The sequence below is a fragment of the Triplophysa rosa genome, unplaced genomic scaffold, assembly GCF_024868665.1.
Source record: "Triplophysa rosa unplaced genomic scaffold, Trosa_1v2 scaffold1_ERROPOS1869263, whole genome shotgun sequence".
In the NCBI taxonomy this organism is placed as follows: Eukaryota; Metazoa; Chordata; class Actinopteri; order Cypriniformes; family Nemacheilidae; genus Triplophysa; species Triplophysa rosa.
The window spans coordinates 62,004-87,671 of NW_026634215.1; the positions used below are offsets into that span (position 1 = coordinate 62,004).

At 37.5% G+C, this 25,668-nt stretch overlaps 1 protein-coding gene across 2 annotated transcripts; it reads right to left on the reverse strand.

The window, feature by feature from the left end:
• Positions 1-253: 253 nt before the first annotated feature.
• Positions 254-25,509, reverse strand: usp39 (ubiquitin specific peptidase 39). 2 transcript variants are annotated; one of them, XM_057327273.1, is made up of 13 exons: positions 25,374-25,509; positions 22,479-22,560; positions 22,300-22,394; positions 20,514-20,650; positions 20,228-20,380; positions 19,732-19,957; positions 16,440-16,514; positions 15,853-15,920; positions 9,206-9,394; positions 4,880-5,022; positions 4,409-4,544; positions 4,233-4,319; positions 254-725 (listed from the first exon to the last, which is right to left on the reverse strand). In XM_057327273.1, the coding sequence occupies exons 1-13, from the start codon at positions 25,462-25,464 to the stop codon at positions 675-677; spliced, it is 1,533 nt and encodes a 510-aa protein (XP_057183256.1). In that variant the 5' UTR covers positions 25,465-25,509; the 3' UTR covers positions 254-674. The 2 variants fall into 2 exon arrangements, with proteins under 2 accessions (XP_057183256.1, XP_057183257.1); XM_057327274.1 differs by lacking the exon at positions 9,206-9,394.
• Positions 25,510-25,668: the final 159 nt, after the last annotated feature.

Below are 25,668 nucleotides of genomic sequence, written 5' to 3' on the forward strand. Positions count from 1 at the left end.
TTTTCATTAGTGTTCTTATTATTAGGGGTCAAGCCCCAAAGGGGCAAAGACACCTCTTGATTCCATTAAGAATCTGAGAATTCCTTTTCTTCTTCCGCCATTACAAATATAAAAGCAAAAAAAAAAGAATGGTAAAAAGTTGATAGAAGACAGTCAGTCCCAACATGACTCCCAGCGAATTTGAAAGAATTCAAAGAAAGTCGTACAAGTTTGAAATAACAAGACGGTGAGTAAAAGATGACAATTTTCATTTTGAAGGTGTACTCCTTTAAATGGCTATTTATTTAATATACCTCACCCCTTTCCAGTCATGTCAATTGTAACCTTTATTTAAAAAATCTTGGCGTCAAGCTTTTTAAAATAACCATTCCTCTGTGGGGAGCTAAATTATAGTAAATAGTCTAAGTGTATTAAAAAGTTTCACATTACAAACAGAGGAGATCTGAAAGATTGCCTAAAACACAGACATGCTTTTCTGTTTACATTACAGATATCTCAGCACTCAATTACATGACAAATTTTAAATTAGATCCAAGTCACCCATAACTGCAACTTTTACTTGTCCAATGTCCATTAAAGCAAAGTTGCATTCTGGTGAAAAGCATTACAAATTGAGGACTAAATACAACACAGGAACAACACGTCATAAATGTAATGCTGAATTCTTGCAACTCCTAAGCCCCTGTATGGCTTTCTGAACAATCTGTATCTTGTCTTTTCCAAACCTGGGGACAGAAAATAAAGAAAGTTGGTTACTCATGTTTCAACCCAGAGTAAAAATCCCATATGAAAGCAAACTGTCAATATTTTTCCTGCCTGAAGTTTTTTGAGGCTCTGCAACCAATGGCATGCACGCACACACACACGACTTTTACATTTTTTTTAAATATAACTTTTAAAGGATTCATATGACGCGAGTTTGTGTTTTTCTGTATCTTTGGTGTGTTATAAGTTGTTCATACATATATTAGACACGTAATACTCCTTTTCAAGATGGCGCCGCGGATGGCTGCCTCGGTTTGGAGTGCTCTAGTACTTATGTCTTTTTTGTTTGTTTTTCCTGTCTTAAGCTACTCTTCTTTAATCACCTTTACCAGGGACGAATTGCTTAACATTAAGCAATGCCCTTCTATCAATCTTTTCCCTAATTTTGAAAATTCAGACGTCTTACTGGACATTTTACTCGGAGGAGCGGCAGCTCTATACAAACGCTCTAAAAGACGCAAGTGGGGAAAGCGAGCGGGTGCGCTCGTCAGACTCCGACGACGCGGATTTAGGACCCCGCTGCCGAGTATACACCTGGCGAATGTCCGCTCCTTACCAACAAAACGGACGAAATACTCTTACTCACCAGGACAAACAAAGATTTTTCCAACTCCGCTGCGCTGTGTTTCACAGAAACATGGCTCAATGACACCATACCGGACAGCGCGTTACATCTGCCGGGTTTTCAGCTGATCAGAGCGGATCGCATTGCCGAGTCAACAGGGAAGACACGTGGTGGTGGATTATGTTTTTATATAAACGAAGGTTGGTGCAGAGATATAACAACACTGAAGAAGATGTGCTTTTCGTACTTAGAAGCGTTCTCTATCAACTGCAAGCCTTTTTATTCGCCACGTGAGTTCTCCTCGTTTATTCTCGTGAATGTTTACATTCCTCCACATGCTTGTGCGAGCGCGGCGCTGCAAGAGCTGGCGGATTACATCACTGACACGGAGCAGCAACACCCGGATTCTCTTCTCTTATTATTATTATTGGGGACTTTAACAGAGCAAACCTCTCCCGTGAGCTGCCAAAATACAGGCAGCATATCACATGCCCCACCAGAGACAGCAACATTCTGGATCACTGTTACACCACAATACGGGATGCATACCACTCTGTTCCCAGAGCAGCTCTGGGTCTCTCTGATCAATGCCTGGTTCATCTTCTTCCGACCTACAGACAGAAGCTTAAATCTGCCAAGCCTGTAGCAAGAACAGCAAAGAGATGGAGCAGAGAAACAGAGCGGGCCTTACAAGCCTGTTTCGACTGCACGAAATGGAGTGTCTTTGAAGCTTCAGCCACTGATCTGGATGAGTTAACTGACACAGTGACATCCTACATCAGCTTCTGTGAGGACATGTGTATTCCCACCAGGACTCGCTTAACATACAACAATGACAAACCATGGTTTACAATGAAACTGAGACAGCTTCGTCAGGCCAAAGAAGATGCTTACAGAAGTGGGGACAAAATCTTGTATAATCAGGCCAAAAACACACTGACAAAGGAGATAAGAGCAGCTAAGAGAAGCTACTCTGAAAAGCTGAAGAACCAGTTTTCAGCCAACGACCCTGCATCAGTGTGGAAAGGCCTGAAAGACATTACCAACTACAAGCCATCAACCCCTCAGTCTGTGGGTAATCAACGACTGGCTGACGACCTGAACGACTTCTATTGTCGTTTTGAAATGCAGAGTCTCACCCTTCACACCCGCCCTGACCCTATCTCTGCAATACCATTAACACCTCCTCTTGACACTCAACCTGCATTTAAGATCTGCGAAGAGGATGTGTGCCAGCTTTTCCGCAAACAAAAGATCAGAAAAGCACCAGGCCCAGACAATGTCTCACCCTCCTGCCTGAAAGTCTGTGCGGAGCAGCTGTCGCCCATCTTCACTAATATTTTTAACAGATCTTTGGAGCAGTGTGAAGTCCCTTCATGCTTCAAATGCTCCACCATCATCCCTGTACTAAATTATCCATTTGCACAAGTGTACATACAATCTGTTAATATGTATATTCTACTATTTGCTACCCTGTACAATGTCTCTTATATGTTATTACCACCCATTTTCTGTAAAATAGTCTTTATTTTATATATGCACAATTTAGAATCTTTTAGACTGTAAATCGTATTATATTGTATTGTCATTGTGTTGAATGTCTGTACTAGAAGCTTCCAACACCAAAGAAAATTCCTTGTGTGTGCAAGCACACTTGGCAATAAAGCTCTTCTGATTCTGATTCTGAATATCGCAAAAATTAAAGTCTCAAACCAAAAGAGATGTTTATTTAAAAGTGGATGCTCGTCCAAACCTGCCTAAAACGCCTCGTTTAAACACGCCCCCACATTTCTACGTCAGTTTGTGAGAAGCATTGAAGAACACCGCCCAAAATGTATATGCAAAGAAATAAGGAGTGTCTATTCCCGCTGTAGTGTTGTTGTTGCTGCCGCCATGTCGTGGAGACGCTGTGAGTATCATAACAAATGAAGAACTACTTAGTTGGGTCTTTCAAACGAGGACACAATTAGAAATCGGTAGTTAAGTTTTATTTACAACACTGTGCACAACCAGGTGTTAATGTGCTGCACACACTCGGATTTTGGAGTTGTGCTGTTTTGGAACAAAGGCAGTTTCTAAAAAGTGGGGCAAATCCAACTTTGTAAGGACAGTCTGACACTTCTCACTCACAGCCTGCGAGTACATTTTCATTATTAAAGAATTTACAACTGACTATTCAAACGTAAACTTTTTGTCGGTCCTACGATCACAAATGCAGAATTTGTGCAGAATATTTACGAGGCTGAATCCATCGGGAGCTGGCAAAGTTGATTAATCCGCTTGGTCAAATGCATTTTCTGGATCATATTCAGGCTTGAACTCGCACGGTACCGGAGACATTATCAGCTGTCAATATGCTTTGAAGGCTGATATTCCAATTATGTATATATTATACATTTCCGCCACATGCTTGAGGTATTCGAAAAATCCCAACACACTGGGTAGCTGGCCAATCAGAACACAAAGCGCTTTTCACAACGATGAGCTTTGTTAAAAATCGAGGCGTTTCAGAAAGGCGGGGCACAGAGGAGCAACAGTAATGCACAGCATGTGAAAACTAATGCTTTTTTAACCGTAAACCACGTAAACACACTGTATTACACCAAATACACACAATAATGTTCATTTTAGCCAGCCAATATGACTCCTTTAACAAGTTTTAAAAAGTGATTTTTACATATTTAGAACAGGATATGCAGTTTTATAGGTTTAGATTAAAAAAAATTGTATGAGAAAATAAAACAATTGTTCCTAAATATAAACTTTGCAAAAGCTTGAACGTTTTTAGAACATTTTGAAAGTTTTATAATAGCCCAAAATCAAACAAGTGTTTGATGTATGTGTTGACGGGCATAAGGAGATAACTAGGTTTATGCAAAACAAAATAAAACAAGTTGCAAACCTGTATGTATGCTTCTGAGAGCGTAATCATCTGCGGCAAGATATCAGTCACCTGCAAATCCTGAAGTTCATACCACTTTCCAGTTCCCTGTTAAACATCAACCACATTAACTATCAACACATACCAATGATGATGCTGCCACGTTTCAAACAGAAAAAAAAATGTAACCCACTCACATGATGCAAAACATGGATTCTGTATGAGCCCTCGGATGGCTTTCCATCATGAACTATGTTGGCCACCAGATCATAGGTTGTAATCTTCTCAGTAGCCTGGGCCTCTTCCGTGAGGTATTCGCGCAAATCAACATTCCTATCAGGGATCACAGTAAGAACATGGAATTTCATACGCAGAACTAACATCATAAAATTTTATACTGCAAATTTTAAAGGAATATCCCAAGTTACTTACAAAACCAGAAAATATTAACTTCTCTCAGTTTGTAAAAAGTTATAGTTCCATTTTAGAACATTTCAGTTTTGTTGTGATAAAAAATATTTTAATTATGTCATTAATTAATAATTATGTTAATAACAATAATATTAATAATTTAATAATTATGTTATTAATATTGTTTATTTTACAATTGTTACAACAGAACATGTAACATAAACAGCAAATACAAAATGAAACCATTTAAAACATACGTGATTGGAAAGTTGACAATAGTGGGGTTCTTTTCAACAAAAAAGTTGTTCTTTGTGAATCGTTTAATACAGAAGATAAGGTATGGCGGAAGCTTGGTTAGCTGAAACCTCTTCAGAAAGTTTTCTTTGTATGTCTTGTACTCCTGTGAAAACAAAAACAATTAATTGCTTGTAAATTGAAGCACTTAAAGGTCCAGTGTGGGATTTTTAGGAGGATCCATTGACAAAAATGCTATATAAAATACAAAACTATGTCTTCAGAGGTGTATAAAGACATTACATAATGAACCGTTATGTAATGTCTGTACCTTAGAATAAGCTATTTCTATTTACATGCAGATCAGGCCTACATACATGGAATTCGCCATGTTGTGCCGGCATGTTTTGTACAGTAGCTCTTAATGGACAAAATGCTCTACAAAGCATGTTTCGTATATATGTTGTTGTTTTTTGTGTTAGTTTTTTCTTTAGAGGCAGCTTGCATCGTCACTAAAGACGCACGAAAAAGAAGTAGGAGAAGGTGGAGAAATACTAGTAGTCATTGCCTGGTTTATTCAAACATAGATCGTTCTTTGTTAGAAGTTTTGATCAAATGGAGGACCATGCGTATTGTGCACAAGAGCCAACAGGCAGTGAATCTCCATCGGCAAAGAAGCGCAAACGTGATGCTGCCAGATGAAGTAGGGACAGATAACGGCAGTAATCCCATTACGCTAGCAGGTACACTCAGGTTTAGATTTTTTATCAGTTCATATTTGCTAGAATCCATGATGCCATCAATCTGAACAAGATATCTAGAATCTCCAGCAGAGAATTAGGCCAAAAACATTAAAGAAACAGCAATGTACATAATTTTACAAATGGGGTACTTTTTTATCCATGTGTGCACCAAACCAATCTCAGATAGATGGCATCATGGATTCTAGCAAATACCAACAAATAAAAAAATCAAAACCTGACTGTCCCTATAGTCACATAATAGACCAAGTTTGGGTCTTCCAACAGGACAATGATGTAAAAACAAACATCAAAATCAAAACAGAATGGGTCACTGAGCACAAGACAGAGCTTCTGCCATGGTCATCCCAGTTCCCTGACCTGAACCCTATAGAAAATGAGTTGGGAGAACTGAAGAGGAGAAGCACCAACATGGAAATGGAAATCTGAAGGGTCTGGAGTGATTCTGGATGAAATAATTGTCTCTGATCTCTTTTCAGTCATCAAACTAATTAGGCATTATAGGTGAAGACTCATAGCTGTTATCTTGGCAAAAAGATGGTTTGCAAAAAGTACTGAATAATAGACTATGATTAATTATGTGCAATGTGTATTAGATACAAACATTTATTTCATAATGAGATTCCCCTCCTCATTTAACATTTCTTTTCTCTAATGAAAGGTTAGATTTTTTTTAAAGATTTTTTTTTTAATTTAATTTTTTTTACAGCCTTCTTTGATATTCTTTTGAACTAATAATTATTGAAAAGTGCAAATTTCTATATACGTTACAAAGACACAACAAAACTTTCAATGTGGGTCGGGGCTACTTTACTTAAGGGTTTACTTAAAGTTGATCAGAACAAAACTGAGTGGGCTTGTTTGACCCAAGACCCTTAAAGTCTGTGAGAAGTATGACAAAAAACAGCCACCGGGGGCACAATCACATTTTCGGGAAGGTACATAATTGTGGGGTGGTTTCCTGTACAGGGCAAAAGCCTGAAGTATAGTTCCTTTTATAACGCGTATGCGAGGGACAGTGTACAGTGCGCGTGAAGCAAATTTCGTCATCAGAATAATACGCGAGTGCTGTACGCGCACCACCGGACTTGCATTACAAGTGTTTTTTAAAAAAAGTTTAAAAATATATATATTTTATTTTTAAATGATTAAATTTAAAAAATGTGTCCTGGATTTTCATGTCACTACCGAAACAGTGTTTGTTTTAGTGCATTGGCAGAGACTGTTTTTAACCACAGCCCTATATTTTTTATCAAGAATTATTACTGTCTCTCTCTCTAATAGCTATATGGTGAGTAGATCGGTCTTATCATTTTGAAGTAAATGTGTTCAAAAGTCTGAAACTCTGTGTGTAACCTTCAGGAATGTCACTACCAAACATCTTTTTTCTGCAATTAAGCAAACTTTTTTGGGCGTTATTAACACTTAATCTGTTATTTGGGGAAATAAACAAAACTCTGTACAGTTATTCAAATCATCAGTATTTTAGTATGTTTTAGTAGTGATATAGTTTGTGAGCTGTAGGTTTTCTATTAGATATTTACCATCAGATGTATGTGCTGGCTGCGTATGTGCAACATAGTTATTTTTATTAACAAAATATTGAAAGTCTGATTCAGCTATGAAAATTAAATATTGTGATCACTACCAAAACATTACCATCGCTACAGAAAATGTGTCTCACAACCGAAACATGGGATGATTCAATTAAGATAACTATCAAATTCAAGACTCTGCTCCTGGCCTACAAGACCACCACTGATTTGGCACCTGCTTATCTTCACTCACTAATGCAGACTTATGTACCCGCCAGATCCTTACGCTCTGCAAACGAACGACGTCTTGTGGTGCCATCCCAAAAAGGTAAAAAAAATCTCTCTCAAGAACCTTCCTTGGATCGGTTCCACATTTGTGGAATGATCTGCCTGCTGCTACAAGATCAGCAGATTCTGTGGCCATCTTTAAGAATCGGCTGAAAACACATCTCTTCCGTCAGCACCTGACCGATCATTTCAGACTTCTATATCTTTTCTACTCTATCTATATACATATGATTGACTCCATGCCACGCCGCATTGCTGCAGTAATTCAGGCAAAAGGAGCCCCAACTAAGTATTGAGTGCTGTACATGCTCATACTTTTCATGTTCATACTTTTCAGTTGGCCAAGAGTTCTAAAAATCCTTTCTTTGTATTGGTCTTAAGTAATATTCTAATTTTCTGAGATACTGAATTTGGGATTTTCATTAGTTGTCAGTTATAATCATCAAATTAAAAGAAATAAACTTTTGAAATATATCAGTATGTGTGTAATGAATGAATATAATATACAAGTTTCACTTTTTGAATGGAATTAGTGAAATAAATCAACTTTTTGATGATATTCTAATTATATGACCAGCACCTGTATATATATATATATAGATAAAGTATATATATAAAAAACTTAACTCTGTACACTATAGTAGGCTTTGTGAGACATGTTTTATTGTACTTACGCTTTTTGTTTTCCTAATGTTGATCCAAATGCTTCCATTGTTTACCCAACTTGTAAGTCGCTTAAAAAAAAGCGTCTGCTAAATCACTAAATGTAAATGTAATGTCTCACGGTGAATGCGTGAGACTTGAGAGCCCTGTAACATGTATAGAGTTTAGCGGGCGTTAGTAATAATGGTCCGTGGGGAAACGCAGTGCCCTGTGTGTACTGTAGTTAAATGGATTTAACAAAGCTTCGAGGCAACAAAAATTGCCTCGATTATTTTTTGTATTCGAATCACTTGTTACTCAAGGAATTGTTTCAGCCCTAACTACAACACATGACATTAAATAAACCATTCAAAATCCTCTGGAGGTTTGTACAGCCCACTTGCGGCTTAAGTCCCACCCACTTGCGATTGTCCCACCCATCTGCACCTCGCTCTGTTTTTACCTAACTCGCCAGGCCAGACACTGTAGCTTACAGCACGTACATACTTTGTGTAGTTATTAGCATGTTCTGTACAGTAATGAAAACAGGGCGCACCACAACAAAATGTGCAATCACACAAATGCTCCAATACATTTTGAGCTCGCACAGGTTTAATTTTAGGGAGAATATGAGACTAAAATGGTCACAATTTCGAGCCCCGCACTCCATCATGCCAATTGCGTTAGGATATTATGACGCGTCGGATCTCACGAGATCGCGTCACACCCCTAATGGAAACGCATGATAAACTAAGCTTATAAGTTATTATTACCTGTGCTGTTAAATGCTTCATTCTGACAAACATTCTAATGGTGTGCATTATTTTTCAGGAAGCGCACACTCATCTCATCAGCTTGTCAGTGTGTTCATTAGGGAGACCTTTGAAACGTTCTAAGGGGAGGCTGAGTTGAATCAGGTGTTTTATATCGAGACATACAAAACATTCTGGAAGGTGTGCCCGAAGACCAGGGTTGGGAAACACTGCTCTACACAACAAGTAAAATAATTGAGGTTACTCATGTCTGATTCATTTTTGTATTTTACTTTGCAATAATGTCAAAACCATATATAAAACAAATGTCCTCTGAACTTTATTGGGTGTCGTTTACTTAAATTTCGCACCTTCTCTGTGTTTCCGTTAAACTTGGCTAGGATGCTGAAGAGAGGAACTTGAGGAATGATGAGCTGTTCCTTCTCATCTTTGTAGAGGGGTGCAGTGGGCAGGTCCAGGGTCAGGTACAAGAAGGTAGACTCTGACATCTCCTCTTGATATTCATCCTTCAGGAGGAGAGCTTCTTTTTCTTCTGCAGGCTTATGAGACACGTTCGGGTTTAATAAAGTAAATCAAGTTTATTTTTTAGTAAATCATGCATTTATTTATTGTTACAAAAATACAGAAAATAGAAAATCGTGTTAAAATACAGACTTGACAAGCGAATTATAGTAAGAGTTTTTAGAACATGCATTCTCTTGTCCTTTCCATAGATAAAATGACACTGCGTGTATGTTGTGTAAGAGACATGCTGCTAATGCACACTCTGAGGTAGACAATCCTCACATGCAGGAGCATTGAGGAAGGAGAAACGCTACAGGCCATTTATTCCCTATCTAACAGGGTGACGTTTGAGGTCCGAAAGTTTTTTAGTTTCCAGAAAAATGCAGAGGCAGTGTTGGTCAAAGAAAAAATTGGAGAAATGAAAATTTAGTTACTCACATATTCTTATTCTGTAACAACTTATTTACATTTTGCCATGTTTTTTTTTTAATGAATACATTTTGGTTCATTTTTTAAGAAAACAAAAAGCTTCTATGTACATAATCAAATTATAATTTGGTTCTATAAGGTTCTATCTGCGAGCCAATCTGCACTTTGAATGCACACAAGAGAACCAATCAGGATCAGCTTTCTTTGTCATGTCTTTGGGCTCCTCAGTGACAGTGGAAAATATCTGAGGAAAAGTGCAATGCAAAACAATGTTTAAAAGCAAACTCAAGGTTGACTGTTTTATTGATACCCTTGTCAAGGAGAGCAGCTCAAACTACTGTACAGTATTTTTTGTTTTGTTTTAGGTTTTGTTGAGGAGTTTATTTTTATATTTATAGACACAACACTACATGTTTTGTAGATAGAACCTTATAATTCTAAACAGAAAGTGATTTTTCAAAATCAGAAGGTTCTATCTGTGTTTGACCTATTCCAAAACTCCCCATTTACAATTTTAAAAAAATGTGGATATTGTACATGTAGATTACATTTAGGATCACCGTCTTTTTCATGTATGAAAGAGATTTGTTACCCATATAATTTTTGCTATGTGAAATGCAAAAACTTTGAAGCTCTATATCTCAAAACTATAGGACGCAGATAGGACCTAGGGCAGGGGTCACTAACTAGCGGACTCCGGTCCGAATCCGGACCGCGAGATGCGTCCGTCCGGACCTCAAAGACTTTTGACATAATAAAAAAAATGAACGCCTAACATTATTTTCTAATGCAATCAAATTTATAGCAGGCACATCAAGGTCCGCTCAGTAGCAGTTTGGGTCCTACGGCGCCACGGACAGTTAATGTGGCAGTTAACATTTTAAGCGCACTGTCGCTACGTTCAGACGTCGTTGAGTGAAGAGAGTCGAGACAGACTCGCTGCACAGCGCGCAGACAGATGTAACAGTCAGTGACTGAAAAACAATGTCCTTTTCAAAAGTTAGAAAAGTTGATGCCGAAAACCATGTTTTCCGAGATGAATGGGTCGAGAGATTTGCATTTATTCTTCCTGCATCGACATGCACGAGACCGGTTTGTCTCATTTGCTCGGAGTCTGTCGCGGTTGTCAAAACTGGAAACTTTAAACGGCATTATGAAACTAGACGTGGACACTTTGAAGAAACTTACCCGCAGCAGTCCGAGGTAAGGACACGGAAAATATATTAGCTCAAAGCCCAGTAGTAGCGATCTACACGGGTCTTCCCTCACTCACTTACCGCCCAACAACCAGCATATGAATGTTCATTAAGAATACAGTGGATCTTAGGAAAACACAACAAGCCCTTTACTGATGGGATAAAAGTAAAAAGAGTGCATGGAGGCTTCGGTGAAACACTTATAGAAGGAAAATAAAGACATGAACTAGAATAAAATATTAAACAAACCCCCCTTTCAGCTGCACCAGCCACAAGAAGAGCTGAAATGTTATCAGAGGATGTTCAGTCACAACTTGATGCTGCTATTTATTAATCTTAGTTCAGCAGAAAACAACACTTTAGTTTTCTTTTAAAGTTGTTAATGTTGAAATGAATGTATGTTCAGTGCAGGTTTAGAGATTAGGGCATTTTGCACATTTTCCTTCATTATATTGTTGTCAGACATTGTTATGCCATCGTATAGATATAAAAAAAACATCTATTCATATTTTGAGGTATTTAATTGTCCGGACCTCGGCTGGTAAGGAGGGTTCGTTTACTGGACCTCAAGCAATTTTACTTGAAGACTCCTGACCTAGGGGATGGAGAAAAAAATAGATTCACAATGAATATTGATTCAATCTGCTAGCGATTCGAATCGATTCACAAATTTTAAAAATCAATTTTTTTTAAACGTTACTAAATATAATAATGTGACGTCTTTGGAGCAAATAAGGTGGAAGTCAACTGCAAGAGCAGTGCAGCACCCGGAGTGTACACCTCACGCGCAAGCACAGTGGAGCATATAGGAGTAAGATAAACGGAATACATTTTTGGGAGGTCTTTCTCTGCATCTGCTCTATGCAGTGAGTGAGCGGCTGGGAGAAACAGCGCATTCAATTTACTGTACCGCAGCTGACTTGTCAGTAAGTGCAAAATAGCAGTTCCCAAAACCTGTCACTGTTCAGACATAAGAACATGAACATACTTCTGTAAAAATGCACAGTTTGTTAGCCAGACGGACGCGCCGGGTGCTCTGCATGGAACTAATACATTAATAGTAGTGCTGTCAATCGATTAAAAAAATTAATCTGATTAATCACACCTTTTCTGTGATTAATCACGATTAATCACACATAATAACATTTTTAAATATACTTTTACATTTGAATAATTTCACATTTAATCTTCAAACTGATGTAGAAACAACATATTTTCTTTAACAGAGTCATTTTATGAATGAAAGAAAACATTTTGATATTAGTAATGTAACTGATGTCTCTATTAAATTGATTATTTTAACATTAATTATAGACATTCAACAATATAATTGAGAGCTATCATGAAATATACAGAAATTGAAGGAAGTTCTCAAACACTTTACAGTCTTTAATGCTAAATTATAAATTAAATGCAGAAGAATTCTCATTAAAGCTACAAAATCACATAGATTGCTTCTTTTATTTTGTTCTTTGATTAACGTTAGTGACAGGAGTCACAGCAGCATGTTTAAGAAAGTGGCCCCTTTAAGAGCTATCTCAGTACGCAGATCTGACCGTCACCGCACTCCCATTTTCACAACTCTTTGCATTCATTTAAGATTTTATTTTACACGTTGAAGTCTTGCTTAAGAAAATGCTAGACAAAGCGGGCTTTCTGAGATAATCTTGTATGGTTTTATCCATTCAAGCACGAAAGAGAACTTAACACGGATGAGCTGTCTGACAGAGATTCACCGACGCAGCCTTCAGCCCATGACTGTTTACACCAGACTGGACCTCGCGTTGCGTTTTGCCGTGTCCCACAGTTTAGAAGCGGTCTATCTTCATTGAACGTGTCAAAGCAACCGTTTAAAATCGCGCTTAACTGGTTTAAAAGCCTGTACACGAATAAAAGCGTGATTACATAATGTAACGCTAGACAAAGAATGTCAAAACAAACGGATGCTGCGTTAATTGCGTTAAATATTTTTCACGCGTTAATTTGAAAAAATTAATCGCATCCGTTAACGTTGACAGCCCTAATTAACATTGGTAAACTAACTGCTCTTTTAATGTATGTGTATGATGATTTTGTTATACGATGTGGCATTGCGTGGAAGTGACTGTCGTTTAACATACAGCACTTATGAGTCACCTTTAATTACTATTATGTACTTGTGTTAATGTCTGACAGCAGAATAGGTCAATGAGAATGGGTTTACTGTAGGGGTGTAACGATACTTCGTATTACGATATTTCGCGATGCAAAAATGTTACGATGCGCATCGTAGAGAGATGGGGATATTTTACGATACGTTTAATTTTATTCGTTCAGCGGTCAAGATGCTACCTACTCTTGCGCCAGCGCGTCACGTGTGCTTATCTCACATATGCGGTAGAGAGAGAAGCACAAGACACAATCTGTGTCTCCAAGTGGTTTACAAAGAGTCATATTTTCCTTCACAATCGCCGTTAAAACACAGCAAACTTGAAGCGTGACTGCAGGCGAGTCACCCCGAAACTCATTACAAAGGCAGCACAAACGATTTTAAATGCAAATGTTAATTTATCCGCTAACGTGAGCTGCTGCATAACGTGATATGCAACAAAGTAAGCCAAAAAAAACCAGCGCTGTTCCGATGAGAGAAGCAATGAAGTCAGTCATACTGTATATTAAAAAATCGAATGACATGCTAAAAAAACAAATATGTAGGGGTGGGAAAAAAAATCGATATGGCGATTTATCGCGACATTTCAGCCCGAGAGACGTTATCAATATTCTGGCACAAAGTATCTTTTTTTTTTCAAATACAAAAGATCTAAATTCATACCTACACTGTGCTTACCAGAACTGCAGTACCCACATATTTCATGTGGTGATGCTCCCAGATTACAGATGGTCAGATGAACGGAAATTGTAATTCACAGCGGAGAAGAAATACGAGCATAATGGAGGACCAACAACAAATTAGAGATGCGCCAGCGTCTTTTAAATCAAAAGTTTGGGCGCACTTTGAATTTCGTAGTGAATGTAAATAAGTAGACGTGGTTAACTCGGCGCTCTGCAAGTTGGGAATACTCTTTTCACCTTCTTTCAGTCTGTAGTTTCGTGATTCACTCCAGTCCAGCGCCTTCTCTCTCACCCGCAGTGCTCGTGCAGGGGTGCAGGTATCTGCGCGTGCATATTAAAAAAGCTCATTCTCACGTATTTCAGAAGTCAGATTGTTTTGTAAAGCTTTAATAGTTTTTATAAAGTTCAACTTTAGGCGAGCCGAGGCGAAACTTGCGTTGAAATGTGCGATGATCCTCATAGCGCGAGCACTTTGACGTGACGTGCCGCAAACCCCCGTTTTGGGAGACGCGTGTGGAGTCACCAGAGACTCACAGTCCAAAGACAAGCGCAAGAATAAACAAACCTAAAGACAGAGTCGCAACACACTAAAAATGCTCATCTAATAGATCCTTTTTTCCCTTCATTTACAGATGTCGTGATGTATTGTTATAGAATTGCCAAGCGATATATCGATTATCGCAGAATCGGCGCATTGTGATATTATCGGTATCGTGAGCCATGTATCGCGTATCGAATAGTATCGGGAGGTACCCTGCGATTCTCACCCCTAGTGATTTGCATGATTGAAGAAATGTAATACAATTTATGTAATATGTCTTTTTGAAAGATTTTTCTCATTCATTACTGTCTCAAGCAAAGACAGCGCAGCTTCAAAGAGACACGAGCCAATAGCGCTCTGCCTGAGTGTGAGCTCTGTCAGAGAGTTTCATTGGTTGAATGAGTCGAAATGAGACTGAATGAACTGCTGCATGTCGTTCATGGTCTAATATTCTCTGTTACAACAATGCATATCCAGTAGTTACTCAACTTTTCTGAAAAATAAAGGTAATGACCTGGTTTAATTTAATTCCAAGGTAAAGTAAATTATGTCGAAACAGTTAAATCTGTTAATTACACCAATTAAATGAGTTACTCCAGATAGATTTTAGTAGACTGATATAATGTAGATTTCGTCGACTAAAAATAGACTAAAACTATGATAAATTGGGATGACTAAAACTAAATTGCATTTTAGTCAAAAGACTATGACTAAAACTAAATCAAAATTTGCTGTCAAAATTGACACAGATCTTAATTCTAATTTCAGTTAAGCCTTAAAATGTTAAAATTATTTATTAAGTTGTATGTGCAACAAAATAAGTTACTGAAATTGAAAATAAATTTTTGAATTTTGTTCAAAATATCGAGATGTGTATCGTATCGTATCGCGAACCCAGCATCGAGATATGTACCGAATCGTGAGCTGAGTGTATCGTTACACCCCTAGTTTACTGGGCACTCAATTGTATTAAAATACAATATGTGACAGTTCTAAGAGTAGAAGCCAAAGTACCAACACTAGTCTGACTGAGCGCAAACGTGACGCAATGACATCTTAAATATGCTAATTAGTACATCAAGAATCTATTCTAAATCGAATCGTGACCCCAAGTATAAATTCTGAATCGAATCGTGAACTAATAGAACCTTATAATTCTAAGGCGACAACATTGCCTGGGCCCCTTAACAACAGAAGCACAGAGGGGGTCAATGCAATGGGAGGCGCATTTGGGATGCCAGATGTCAACGTTGAGAGCTCTGGAGCTGTCATGGACATACATCATTGAAAGATGGTGCCCACCTGATGACCCCAATGAAGCTTTGTAACTCTTTTGATCAGCACTATATTGCTCCATGTTCGTTTCCCAATTATGTCAGAAAGATGCAACAATAAACAAGACATTATCATGTAGTCCTATAATTTAACTTCAAACTGCTTGCAACTAAAAATTAGACCATCATTACAAGTAAGAAATTGTCCATCAATCACCTACCAGGTCTGGATGGGGAAGCTTCTTTGAGAATATTCGCATGGACCCCTGAAACACCTGTGTGACGATGGCTGCAGGAGATAAAAATATAGAATAAGCAGGTTTCAGTCTGCATTTCTGCAGAATAAAACTGACTTTGCACAGTTGTCTAGTTACAATGCTAAACAGTCTAGTTGAAAGTAGGAATCATAAAACCAATTCATCTATAAATATTGATTAAATCTTCTAGCAATTCGGAATCACTTAACAAATCTATTTTTTATTGATAGTTAATATAACAATACCAGTGTAATGTTATCAGAGCAACAAGGCGGATATCATCTGCACACAGCTACAACAGAGTATACGCAAGCAATGGAGGAAGAGCAAAATATATCTAGCTCCATTTCTCTGCATCTGCTTTGAGCAGTTCTCTCAGTTAGTAATTCTAAAATAATATGTATTTACTGTAAAGCTTGTAAAAAGTACAAAATAAATAAATAATTTAAATTAATTTAGTTTAATCAAACAAACAAACAAACATTCACAGACACAAATATTCCAAGATCTACAAATTCCTAACATATAGATAGCACAAAAATGAAACTCACTTGATTTTTTCTTTGTACCACCAAGGGCACCATGCAAAGCATTAAGGAACCAGGACAGAAAGTCCACAGCATCCCCTAAAGAGCAAAAATAATATGAAGTTAAATTGTTTTATTGTGAAAGATTACAAGTAAAATATGAACTGATTTTCAAAAACCAGTAATAAAGAGGAGACATTCTTGAAGCAAGATTAAAAGATTGATTTTCTTTAGTACAGTTTTAGAATACAAAAAAGCAGCAACAAGAAAAACAGTAATATTGTTTAAAATATGAAACGTGTCATTGATTTTTGTTTCTTACAGCAATCTACTCAAAGCAACAGAAAAAAATAACAGTGGTGCTGTAGGCCATGTTACAAAAAGTAACTAAAATTTCACTGTAGATACGTTTGATTGTAGAAACCCATTTCAATCTTATTTCTGTTGTAGTTACCATAAACATAATTACACTATCTAGTCTTTTACATAATATAAAAGAAGAAATACAACAGGTTCATTTCTGACACTAGTGACACTATGTACTTTTGCATTAAATACCTGACCTACGACTTTTCCTAAAATGCGCACAGTATGGCCTAGTGTTGTCACGATACTGGAATTTCTAACTTCGATTCAATACCTAAAAAAAAATCGATATTCGATACCATTTTCGATACCACGGGGAATAAACTGCCATAGCAATAAGGCCCTAATAAGCAATAGCAATATAGGCCTTTTTAAATTTTATTTGAAGTTAAATTGAACAAGACTAGACAATGAGGTATATATTTTTACATTATTTATTAATTGTTAATCTAATGTTAATTTTACAAATACATTTACTATTTAAAATCAAAGTTGTATTTGTCAGTATTAATGGACCAGACCCTGTTGAAAAAACCAGCCTATGCTGGTTTGGTATGTTTTGATGCTGGTTTGCTGGTTTGTGCTGGTTTAAACTGTTCATATGCTGATTTAAGATGGTTCTTAGCTGGTTTAAGATCAAACCAGCATCGATCAAAACATACCTTACCCAGCATATAATGGATTTTTCAACAGGGGAGCTTACATAAATATTTGTATTTTTTAACTAACATTTAAAAGAGATTAATAAATACTTAAACAAATGTATTGCTCATTCATTGTTCGTTAATGTTAGTTAATAGCCTACATTTTTATTTGGCAAAATTGGCTTTTATTCACCATAGGCCCATACTGTAATCATTGATCAGCGCACATATAGACAGAAACGCAAACTTAAACGCAAGAAGTGTTGCAGAGACTCCGCACTGGACATCTTTCTAACATCAACAACTTTTAACTGGAGCGAATGAGACGAGTGGATGAAATCATTGAACAGCGCACATACATAGAGCGCTATGGTAAACACTGGAGTGCAAATGCGTATCACACGCGAGAACTGTTGAGGAGACTTTACTCGCACCAGCATTATTTCAAACATCAAATTAACCAGAGCGAACGAGGCGAGTGGATGAAATCATTGATGAGCGCACATAAAGACAGAAACGCGTGCATTAAACATGAGAACTGTTGCGGAGACTCTGTACTAACATAAACAACATAACCAGGGCGAATAAAACGAGTGGATAAAATTATTGATCAGCGCACATACATGGATCGCTATGGTAAACACGGGAAGCGTAACGAGCGTGCACCACGCCAGATGTGTTACTGAGACTGGCCATCTTTTCTAACATAAACACGATTTAACTGCCACAAACGAGTCAAGTATGTGAGAGGAGGCGGGGCTCTGTTGTTATGCGTTCACGTGCAGTGTGTGTTAACTCACTGTCGGAAAAGAGAAAGAGAGCGGGAACGCGCAGCTGATATCGATACGTGGGACATGGGTATTGGAACCGTTTCAGATTCTTCAGTATCGATACTTATCGAAATATCGATATTTTTGACAACACTAGTAGGGCCAGAACAGACTGTGAAAAGCAATGCAATGTACTCGACTTTACCATCCATTTGGAGAATGACAGCAATTAAATCATCTTAGTTCACCAAATTTTAAATTAAGACTAACACTTAACAAGTCTTCCAACTTCTTCTGGGTAGGGTCACCCAGCCATTCATAAATTCTTTCTTAAATGAGAACGTATAGTTTGTACCAAACTCTGTATGTTCAGACCAGCAAACTCAGAAGAGGTGAAAAGGTGACAGCGATACAACTGTCATTTTCTTCAGTCTTTTGGCCTGCACAAGTTTTCAAGTACACCACATGATAGCTATGTAGCAGCAGCAAATCACAAGACAATAATTTTGAGCTACAGAAAAAAGTGAATATGAAAGTGAAATATGGATTTGTCAAATTTGAGATTTTCATAAAAAAATAAATACATTGCCCTCGTAAATACATTGCCCTTGTCTCGCGATCCCAATGCTCCAAGTCGTAATTAAACATCTAAAATTATCTTTATTTGTCTACGTTTTCTAGACAAGTCTTTCCTAATTCAAAGGATGGGCGTCCATCAGATGCAAAGCGCTTGCGCGTCTGACGTTTTGGTTTAGGTTTTAAAAACATGCAGGATTGAGAAAATAACATGTGGGGATGATTTTAAGAGTTATTAAGAGAGATAAGGTGCAGGACCTGATTGAAGCGAGTTATAAGAGCTCAAAAAGAAAGAAAAAAAGAGTTAATAAAGCAACACTAGAGAACTTTTGCTTATGGTTCCCCATGTGGTTGATAAGCGCAATTGTCTGTTATCAGTGTCGTAAATACTGTCGCTGTATAAGCTTCCCCATGGACAGCGCAATACATGTGAATTTGTTGACTAAGCAGAAACCGCTGTTACATCATAAACTGTGCATGTACTAAAGCACTCTTTTTGGCTCCCGCGGGGTATGGGTTATACTAAAAGCTCAAACTAGATTCTGAGGTAGCAGCTGGTTGTTAGCCGTTAGCGCATAGCGTGCTAACTACATAGCAGCTGTGCATAACACAGGTAGATACACAGAGAGAGGCGCGCTAGTTAGAGCTACTGATAATATAATGTCATCACATAATGTGTGATTTACAGCTTCCGTAAATATTTAGTTTATACGTAACGTTACGCTTCAGCTATGTTGAATGGTGCAACTCAAAAATATTTAGTAGTGCTAGTTGTAAGTTGGTGCCCATTTTAGTCAAAACTAAGCTAACTTGTGCACAACTGGTGCAACCAGCCCCAGATAAGTGGAGGACAACCACTAAATTAAATGTAGTTACTCTGCTTACCACTGTCCAAGATGTTTATTGGTCTATACTACATACTCAATACAACAGATAAGGACAAACCCATTGGATTTTTACCTTGCTTGGTGATCTGAAACTTCTTTTTACTGCATAACACCACAGCCTGCAACATTTCATGCGGTGACACATGGGCTTTAAAGTTGCGTGGGTTCCAAAGCTTACGCATTAGTTCCCCAAAGCGTTGAACCAGCAGGAACATGATATCACCTGGTGGCCGACGAATATTACGGTAGTTTTCCTCTTCAAGGAAGTAGTTCCGTAGCGGGGGCACATTTGACAGTGCCTTAAGGATATAAAATATTGTAGTCAATGCACTGCATATAACAGGAGTTACAACACACTTGCACATATATTTGCTATTTGATTAATCTTAAATGGTTAAACAAGGTTTTACGTTAATTATTGAATTTACCTAAAGCAAAACTTTTTTTACTTTTTTGTCCATTTAGAGTCATAGGCATGTTAGCCTGTCTTTGTTTACATGCTTAGCCTAAAATGCGTTTGTGCTGCCAGTTGTTTTAATAATAACACTTAGCATAACTGTTTATCTTACCTGTAGGACAACATTAGCATAGTCATTGGCCTTGATATTATTGAGACCCACAATTCCAGGCAGATAAGTTGTACCATCATAGGCTCTGTATAGCTTTCCTTGCTTATCCAAACCAAAGATATGCTGTTTGGTAAATGTAGGCTTCAACACATACTAAAATAAGGAAATATATCAATATTTAAAGAGGTATGAGAAAAACAATCAGGTTGACATATGATAAATGATTGTCAACAATTTACACTGTTATGATTATAAATATCAAAAAGCACGAGAACACCACACTCACTGTAATGTCTTCTAATGATGAGTCAATAATCTCATAATTGTCTGGCAAACAGTAGAACTTGAGTGTGTGGAGATTCAGGAAAACATGGTGAGTGAACTGAACACTGTGGGTGTATGCATGAGACTTCTGCCCACGGCCTAAAATGCAGACAAAAGCAGGAAAAAAACAAAAAGTATAAAACATCTGGATAAATAAAATGCAAAAATATTTATTTCCATTTCCCACCACAGACCATTTTGTAAACAGCACTGGCCCAGAAGTACCTTTTGTTTTAGTTTTTTTAAGAAAGATTTTAAGTTCACACAAAAGGTCTTAAAATTATCGACTACAGGGGGGCTTTATTTAAAAGTACCACTTAAAAAACAGTTGAGCATCAGAACGGACTACTTGCACAACCTCTTCCTCGCTCTTCTCAATGCAGCTCAGTCACATTTCTGGTAACAGGGTTCAGCGTATGTACATGCAGAGATCATGGTTGATTATTTCAATTTTTTGGGGCAGTCACTTGATTAAAAACAATAAATCCTGATTGTGACATACTTTAATGTGGCTTTTTGTAACAGATTTTAAATTAGCTGAAGTTAACCTCTTAATATATTTAATAATCGTCTACTCAACTCCCGAAAAATAAAGCCATTGTATGTAGGGCTGTTCGATTCTGATTTTTTTGGAGTCGATTCCGATTCCAATTCCTGGTTTGGGAATCGATTCCAAGAATTACAGGCTTTAAGTTTAGCATATTATTATTTGTGGAAATGAAACATTGATTAATATTGACCAAGGACAATGCAAGGAGGCCAGTGGAGGAGGGCGGAGTCGCAGTCAGAGGGGCCATCGTCCTCAAGTACGAAAAGAGGCACATCCATCACCACTCGAATCAGTTTGATGAAATTCGACCATTTGTAGTAATAGTTCATAGTTTATGTAAAAACTTTGATTTTTTACTCACCCACATGACTTTAAACATGTTTAGAGAACTTCTGGCGTCTTCGGAGCACAAATAGAGATATTTAGCTGACATCCGAGAGATTTACAGGGCTCCTCATAGACATCATGGTGTCAGTTTTGGTGTCAGTTCATAAAAAGACGACAGATGGTGTCCTGGGGTATTTCCTCCTAGATTTGGACCAGGGGATCACTGAGCTCCTTGGGCCTCATTTCCGCACTCACTACGCACACATACACTGTAATAGAAGGTGACCCCCCCTTTAAACTCAGCAGTGAAATATCATAAGCAAATGTCTGTGGTCTGCGCAATAAATTTTTAAGCCTCTGGGCCTCTTCGTTGAGGGGTCACACTTGGAATTCTATGGTACTAATTAATATTTACGCAATAATCATCTATTTTTCCCCACAGAAAACAATATATTTTTTAAATAATTCAAGTTAAAACTGAGACGAAATCGTTAAAATCCTTTTTTTTATTAGTGCCATCTGGTTGTAAAAAAGTAAAAACGTGTAATGGCATGTGTAATAGAGTAACCATATATTTTTGAACTTGGACCGCTGTTTAAAGTTGTTTAAGATGTAAAGCACTCGGTCAACATGTGAAAGACGCCACATTGTGTCTAAGTGATCTATTCACGCTATCAAAGAAGCGTGCGCAACAACCTTGTCTACAAGGGTTGGTGCAGTCATGGCCTAATGGTTAGAGTTGGTTAGTTGTTAAAATGAAAGAAGTGCTTCTGGACCAGTGTTTTTGCAAAATGGTCAATAAGACTTCATTTTAAACACATCTGATTTGAAATCTAGGTAAACAAAGTTAAACCGCTTTTGTCACACAAACCTTGGAAATATTTCCCACAGATCAGACAGGCGTAGACATTAATGTGTGAAAGTGAGACTGAACAAAGCTTCTCAAAATCAAAATCCAAAACACTCCTAAGGACAGAAGAGATACTGGTAAAGCAATATTTAATAAGAGTAACAATGTGTGATCAAATTAAGGAATTAAATCATTTTAACCTGTTGATTGTGTCCAGATACGGACAATGTCGGCTTCTCTTATCTTCAACACCTTGAGAACGCCCAATTTTCAGCGGCACTTCTAAAATAAAAGACACAAGACGAGACAATATTAGACAAATAAGTTAAAATAGGTTTGTTTCATAGATACTATGAAGAAGCAAATTCACTTTTACAAAAAATTATGATGATATTTGACCCTGAAAGTGTGAGTATGTGTCAATGTATTGATATGTATCGTATCGGGAGGCACTTGCCGATACACAGCCATAGTACTATCTGGGTTCACGACACGTTATAGTTACAGAATTGTAAAACTACAACAGAATAGGCCTATATGGAGTTCGGGCAAATTGTGAATATATTCAACATTCTGGTTAATCTGCATCTTATGGGAACACGTTGTGGTCTTTGCTGAAATAAGCGCATTTACTGCGAATTCTATTTCAATACAATAGGGCTGCAATAACTAATCTATAAAATCGATAATAATCGATAATGAAAATAGTTGTCAATGAATTTCATTATCGGATAGTTGGTCTGTGACGTTACTTACGAGCTGCAGTTATAAATCGAGCGCATCTTCTTCCCTTTTAAAATAAAGCAATAAGCCCCAAGAAGCAGTTGGTTACAGTGCATTTTATAACAGCTAAGGGCGTTGTGGCACGACGCAAAACGGTTATTCCATATGCGTAGCAAGGTTTCATAAAATAAAGTAAATAAAATGATATGTAGGCTATGTAATGCGGTCAGCCATTATAAATCTAAAAATTCTAATATGACACACCTGAATCTACTCAGCCTGGGTGTGTTAATTAGGGAGACTTTGGCCGTTTCTCAATGTGTCCTTGTCTGTACTTGTGTCCTTGTAAAACGTCATCAGAAGCAGCCCAAGTACTGTTCCAAATCAAAGTTCACATCTAGCCAAGTACAGTTCAAATCCCCGGATGTGTTCCGCCCCTTTTATCGAGGTTGCATAGGGAGGTGACTTGTTCGGACTTGATATGGGCCATAACCCAGAATTCAGTTCGCTCCAACTGACGTTCCGTAATGGCAGAAGAGAGAATGCACAACTGTAAGTAATACATTTGGAAATACTATTGTTATGTCACGAAATGTAGTTTTTGAGGCGAGAATATAGTTGTTCAGACTTCAAATCTGGCGTTGAATTATAAGGTTAGCCACTATTAGAACATTTCTTCAGATGATTTCGGAGGTGGGAGATCCCGGGTAGTCGGCGCTTATGTACCTGCCGAAGCCAGCCCTACCTCGGCAAGTGCTCCTGAAATATACTGCTGCCAATAGCGTTGCTGTAGTGGTTCCATTTTGATTGATTAATTGATTCTTTTACTTACATCACTTTCCTTTTTTTCTGTGTCTAATATTTCCTCATAACGTCCAACACTTTCCCACCACCGTCTTTCCCGCTTTTTTTATTTGAATTGAAAACGAGAAGAGCCCGTTGTTTTATATTCAATTTTATTTCAAACAAAATTAATATAATCAGAGTAGGCACATATTGCCTGAACCACATATTATTGTTTAATAGTTTTAAATACAAAAGAGGCAGCTGTAGAATGTCGTATTACACACGTTTTGCTATAAAATTTCTTTATTAAATTAATCTTTATTAATATAAAAGATATACAATGACACTGATTGAAGCATGAGGTGCTGAGTTGCGCTATCAAGTACGCTGCGGTTCCATTTGTAAAATAACTGGACTTGCCTCTTTGCATCTTCGGGATTTCATTCTTCTGAGTCAAACTTGCCAAGTCTGATCTTGAAGGATGCAAGTCCAGACTCTGCGAACTTGGTATTGAGAAACGGCCATTGTGTTGAAATGTTGTGAATTTAAAAACATTCTTGATTTAAACTTATTTTACCTCACATAATAACGGAAAAATAAAAAAAATATTAAATTAGAATACTACCCATCATGAATAACATATTTCAAATTAGATTAATAAACAATAGCTGATTAAAAACAATACAGCTTAATTAACGCAATAATAAATTACATGCAATTAGGGTGATTTCATTTTAGTGCAAACCGCCAATGAAATAAAAAGATGATTTTATTTTGACATGCACAACACAGGCAGATATGCACACAGACGCACGCTAGGACGGTACTTGTTAGAGCCATCAAAAATTAAATGTCATCACATAATGTTCTCTATTTTAAAAGTTAAGTGACTGTAAATGTCAGCATTATCGTGTGTGTAAATCATTGAAGAATGTCGAGTGCAACGCGAGCTTATTCAGTTAGTTCAGCGAGTCTTCTATTTTATTCCTACAGTTACTCCTGACGGGAGGCTTCCGTAAATATTTGGTTTATACCTAACATTACGCTTTAACTAAGTTGAATAGTGCAACTCAAACATATTTAGTAGTGCGTAAATTGTAACTTAGTGCCCGTTTAAGTCAAAACTAAGCTAAATTGTAACTTACGCAGAGTTGGAGCAACGGCCCCTGATGACGAAATTTGCGTCACGCGCACTGTACGCTGTCCCTCGCGTACGCGTAAAAAAGATCTATGCTTCAGCCTTTAGACTGCAGAACAGATAAGTATTCGTCACACCACAAAATGTGTGAAACTAATAACACATGGTAACTAATAACACCAAAACACATGGATTTTACGTTTATAATAACCTCCTTGCAACGTCCTGGAAACCAAAAACTAGCTCCCTGTGATCGTTCGCTTAGGATTGAAAATATAGTAAAATAATAAATTAAACCTGTAAAGAACTTTCCAAGAACGATTGGCTCTCAAATAACTCAGCGGTATTTAAAAACAAACGTTAAGGGGACGTTCTGTGTTTGCTGGAATACTCTTTATTGTTTTACTCCATATTGTAAGCCTATAATAAATGAATAAATAAAGCATACCTTCCTCTTCGTGTTCATCTACATCCTTCTCTCGTTTTACGCCTGCGATCATTGTACCTTTTTGATATGTAACTGAAATTGAACCGTGCATGCACGTTGCGCGTTTTAAAACGTTTTCTGGTACGCTTTAAAAACTTCCGCTGTCACTTCCGGTTCACAAAGGGTGGCCAAAAGCCGAATAACTCGGAGTGAAGGCAGAGCGAAGAGGTAAAATACCAGCTATGCCCAGTGTTTAACGTTCTCGATAATCAAGTGTACAGGAATAGAAATTATATATTTGATCTAAACAAAGATA